This window comes from Morone saxatilis, unplaced genomic scaffold (genome assembly GCF_004916995.1).
Source record: "Morone saxatilis isolate NCDOM2014 unplaced genomic scaffold, NCSU_SB_2.0 Contig24, whole genome shotgun sequence".
NCBI lineage: Eukaryota > Metazoa > Chordata > Actinopteri > Moronidae > Morone > Morone saxatilis.
Window position 1 is genome coordinate 13,348,089 of NW_023339807.1, and position 5,437 is coordinate 13,353,525.

General features: G+C 39.6%; 1 protein-coding gene across 1 annotated transcript; it reads left to right on the plus strand.

The window, feature by feature from the left end:
* Window positions 1-531: 531 nt before the first annotated feature.
* hoxa13b (homeobox A13b) lies at window positions 532-1,675 on the plus strand. Its single transcript, XM_035672810.1, has 2 exons — window positions 532-1,168; window positions 1,422-1,675. Exons 1-2 carry the CDS (start codon window positions 535-537, stop codon window positions 1,658-1,660), a joined length of 873 nt encoding a protein of 290 aa, XP_035528703.1. The 5' UTR covers window positions 532-534; the 3' UTR covers window positions 1,661-1,675.
* The last annotated feature ends 3,762 nt before the right edge of the window (window positions 1,676-5,437 follow it).

A 5,437-nucleotide genomic window follows, 5' to 3' on the forward strand; every position in this document is an offset into this window, starting at 1 on the left:
AAAATAATCATTTAATCATTTAAATCCACATCTCCGGCATCATTTTTGGTTTACTCTTTGATTAAATGCTCGTGCAACCGAAATGGCACGCGTAATTGCGCATCCATTCTGCTGTTAAAAACATGCAGATGCATCATATAGTTTATCTCATGCCATGTGTTACACAATTCATCAAATAAGCTTGTTGTGATGGCACTAGAAGACAGACAAATTCTGCCTTTACAGCACAGTTCCACTCAGTTTGAGATCACAATATCACTTTGTTTGAAAAAGAAATACCCTTATGGCTTATTTGCATATCTGAAATGTATACTGATGTACAGTACATCTTCACAAATATGCAGCTTGATCTGCATTATCTGATGTCTAGACGTTTATCATCTCTTTTGCATATCACGTGCTTGGCCCTGGCCAATAACCTTGCGATCTTTATGTACTCAGGCTTGTTGGTATCGTTACTCTGCCCGAGTCCCTGTCTCTGCTCAGTCGAGGGGATTTTGAAAAAGAGTTGGTCGTCTCGATGTAGGGCATGCTATGACCGCTTCATTACTCCTCCATTCGCACTGGATTGACCCGGTGATGTTTCTCTACGACAACGGCTTGGATGAAAGAAACAAGAACATGGAAGGATTTACTGGAGGCAATTTTGCTGCAAACCAGTGCAGGAATTTGTTAGCGCATCCAACCTCGCTGGCTCCGAGCACCACCTACACTGCGAGCGAGGTGCCAGTCTCTGGCATGGGGGAGCCTGGCAAACAATGCAGTCCCTGTTCGGCCACTCAGAGCTCGCCCAATGCATCTTTGCCCTATGGATATTTTGGCAGCAGTTATTACCCATGTAGGATGTCACACGGCAGCGTCAAGGCTTGCGCACAGCCCTCTGGTTATGGCGATAAATACATGGACTCATCGGTCTCTGGTGAGGAGTTCTCAACCAGGGCAAAGGAATTTGCGTTTTATCAGGGCTACTCCTCTGGTCCTTACCAGCCCAGCTACTTGGACGTCCCTGTCGTTCCTGCCCTGAGTGCTCCATCTGAGCCAAGACATGAGCCTCTGTTGCCCATGGAGCCCTACCAGCCATGGGCCATCACCAATGGTTGGAGTGGTCAGGTTTATTGCACCAAGGAGCAGCCACAGTCAAATCCTCTGTGGAAATCCTCGTTACAAGGTATTTTTTAAATTGTTTTATTAACACATAAATGTGTTATGTTAATGTAAATGGATAGTTAAGCTCCCCCAACAGATGTGTCTGATGTAAATGCTGTTTTCCACAGTTGATATTTGATAATGCGCCTGAAAGAAGACCAATTTAAAAATGAGAATTAAATGTCTGTGAAAAACAAAAACAAAAAAAACATTCGTTTTCTTTCTGATAAAGTCGAGCAGATTAAATGTGATATTGCATTTTTTTTTCTCCACAGACACTATATCTGGTGGAGACAGTTCTATCCGCCGTGGGAGAAAGAAGCGTGTGCCATACACCAAGGTGCAGCTTAAGGAACTGGAAAGGGAGTACGGCGCCAATAAATTCATCACCAAGGACAAAAGGAGGAGGATATCCGCGCAGACTAATCTGACGGAGAGACAAGTGACAATCTGGTTTCAGAACAGGCGCGTAAAGGAGAAGAAAGTCGTGAATAAATTCAAGGGCTCCAGTTAGCTCTGGAGATACTGAAACAGGAGGTGAAGGGCGGACATGGATGCGCCTTCATCCAAAAAACTGTGCTATAATTTATTATATTATATGAACGGGTTCTCTGTCGCCAGAGCGCCTCTGTTCTGACCTACACATTTCCTTCCTCACATTTTAATTGGAACCAGTCGATGCGGCCTGTTGACAGAAGATCGGAAATGGGTTGCAACACGTTGACCAAGGCGATACTGCGAGGCGATACTGCGAGGGGATGCATGATCTCCTTCAAATATTCACCAGACAATGAGACATTCTGCCTTGAAGGCATGAGACACCCCGGGCAATCCTGCGCTTTTATTCCACCTCACACAATCCAGAAACTAAGACTGAATCTGGAATAAATTACAATAACAGCTTTCGTCTTTAGACATTGAAACCAATCTCTTTTAGTCTGTGACCATCACAATGCAAACAGGCAAATTTAAACAAATAATAACGGAATAACAGAAAATGAATCCTAAATGATATGTTCAGAATTTAGACGAAAAAGTAAAATATATCTCCATACTCTGTCATTGCAAATGCAATGGTAGCTAACAACACCTCTTGGGTGTGTACATAATTAAATTCTTTAGATAAACTCAGTTCCACAGTTTGGAAGCTTAAAAAGCAGACCTTTAAAGATTAAATCGCTCCATGTAAAATAAACTTCTATCTCTTGGTTAATCAGTCTGTATTTTCTGAAACGTTATCAAACCATGAAACTAGCCTGAGCATTTCAGTATGTTTGCCCACTTTGTCCATGTCACGTGTCTTTTTTCTTTTCCAAACACAGGGTTTTTGAATATCAGAATAACTCGCCTGTCAACAGGCTGACCTATGGGCAATTTCTGTCTATCAGTCAAGAATCATTTTGCAGAGAAGTACTGAAAACGTAGGCATATTTAATACATGTAAATACTATCTGACTGCAACTATCTATTCTCCCTCTTTTCGACTGCAATAGCCAACGTTTCTGACAATAAATGTTTAAGAGACGTAACGTGATCTTGTCATTTTCATTCATATGTTTTAGTCAAAGTTGGAAATATATACTGATCGATCGACGATTGGCAAGTATGGTAAAATGACACATGGCCATAGTATATTCCCTAAACTGATGATAGTGTATTTAGGCCAAGAGGCCTGCATGAGAGAGCCCTCATTGAGCTCAGACCCTCTGTGGGTTTAACCATTAAGAGTTTATGTCGCCATCTAGTGGCGAAGCTCTGTCAGCACAGCGTTCGCCATTATACTGTAGTCTATGCATGTCTGCACATCTGCCTCTACTCACACAGAAGCAAGTATGTGTGTGTGTATGTGTGTGTGTAAGAGAGAGAGAGAGTGTGTGTGTGTAAAAAATATCTAATTACCCTATCTATTTTTAATAAAAGCGAGTCATATACTGAATTTAACTTCGATAATTAAGGTAAGACCTCAGAACCTTATTTCTTCAGTAATAATAACTCTCTTTTTTATGTTGGCGTTATAGAAAAACTATATATATATAATATATATAATAGATATAATAGAATATATATCTGAAGTCGTTGCACAGCGCAAAAAACTATGATAATGATGACTTACTATAATTACAATTGTTCTCTGTATCCATATAAACACACATACTTTGCTCACACACAGTTTAGCTAATTATTCTTTCTTAATAATAAATTTTGTTCAAAAATAAGAATGAAAAATCTCTCGAATCAGTTTCCATTCGTGTTTCGTCAGTGCTTCATTTCTTGCATACGTACGTACAAACTTTAAGCCATTTTTGTACCTTTTTGTTCAGCGCAATTCCAGATTTTGTTTCCAAAATGCCTGTTCGAATATAATCCAATTCATGCTCGTGTTTATTAATTAATTCGCAAATGAAAATCAAAATATAAACGGTGTATTAAGTTTAATTTGTGTAAATTCAATTCAAGTCCTCACGTGACCTGTCCTTCAGGAAGAGACGTGTGACTTTATGTTGTGTTAAAGAGCAAACAGTGACTATTCTCATTTTGGAACAAAAACTAACAACTGACTTAAAGAAAAACTACTTGTTAAGAGCTGGATGTTAAGGAAAACCTTTGACATGAAAAGTGTGTGTGAGAGCGAGAGGCATGTAGTCTATCTTCCAAACAACCCCTCAGCTATTACGCACAACTCTTTTCTTTACTTGTCAGTATTCATATTTGTCCTTCTACATATTATAAAATACTGTAATAATAATTGTATTCTTGTGTTAGTATGATCCACATTATCTCACAATAACATCGACTTAGACAATATCAGCGAGTAGAATAAAGGCTCCATATCTGGACCTATAAAACAAACACAATCAGTGTAAAATATTACGATTTTTTCCTCAAAAATTAAAACATCAAACACTCGCAGGGGGGCATGGTACTGACCTCCACACTGTCCAACTTCATTATAACCGGCAGGTTGCTGGTTCAATTAAACTGTCCGGTATGGGTTTGGATTTGAAAGACCATTAAAAGGAGCATTTGTTGCAGTAACAAAGGCAGCACCCACGGGTGAGTGTCCTCTCAGTTCAGTCACGCATGTACAAGCAGGGCGATTTAACTAACAATAGCATGCGAGTTTGTCGTCTTGCTCAAGAGCCCTTAAAAGAGGCCAGGCTACTGATGGGCCTCCTAACACAAGTAATAATGCTAAAAGTTTGAAGTGGTTTCACTGATTCGCTTTTTGGGGTATTTTTGGAGTCATGTTGATGTAAATAATCTTATATCTTGCTGAGATGGAGTCCCTGTATACTGCAGCTCCTCTGCAGGCCTACTGTAACAGCCTCTCTGTTGTTCTGTGTCATTGCTCCCCCTAACAGCCAAACAGGTTAATGCATCTCAGTCCAAAAAGTCCCGTATGCAGGTCTAAACGTGTGCTGCTGTATGAATCTGTCACATGATTGATAATAGCCAAAATAACATCTAAAATACTGAATGAAATAATGATCTAATAATGGCTGAACTGACCAGGACTAACCACAGAGGAAAGTGGAGCCCTGTAGATGCACATAGTAAAAAAGATAAACTTATTTACCTATTTAAACTTTACTTACAGAACTGAAAGCTATATGTACTATTGTCTGCGTTTTTAGTTTTCACTGGTCACTTTGATGGTGTGTGTGCGTGTGTGTGTGCGTGCGTGTTTGTTTGGGTGGTGTGAGACGGTGGGTGGTGTTGAACGTTGTACAGTGAACAAAAACAAAAATCTTTATTTGTGAATCAAATACAATAAAGGAAGGATGTCATGGAGGAAAATCCAAATCTTCTCCAAAACAAAAAAATAAATCACAACACTAATAGGACGACGTTGGTCTCTGGATATTTTTCCTCCAACAATCAAATGCAACACACATTTAGCTCTCTTAACTCTTGTCTCTGGCTACTGGAGCATTTTATTTTAATGTTTAATGTTATTCCATGTTTGTTGCACATATTGCAACTGTGTTTTTGCACATATTGCAACTGTGTTTTGTAATAGTCTTGTGTTGCATTTATGTTACAGCTATTACCACCCTATTAGATATAATTATATGATATAATGCAACAAACCTGCATTTACCAATCCTACAACACTGCTGCACAATCTTGGACACTGGACATTCACACTTCAGCGTGAAGACAGACAGGTAGTGTGAGTTGATGTGTATTTGATTTGAGCCCACTGTGCAGACCTACTGGCCAGGCATTCGTGGATGAATGCGAGGTTGAATTTGACAATGTTTTTGTTGTGTTTTACAGCAGCTTCAGC

Bases quoted from the DNA above. Each gene is read 5' to 3' on its own strand.
- hoxa13b (XM_035672810.1), top strand. From the start codon at position 535: ATGACCGCTTCATTACTCCTCCATTCGCACTGGATTGACCCGGTGATG. The intron at 1,169-1,421 runs GTATTTTTTAAA...TTTTCTCCACAG, and splicing joins GTGGAAATCCTCGTTACAAG to ACACTATATCTGGTGGAGAC.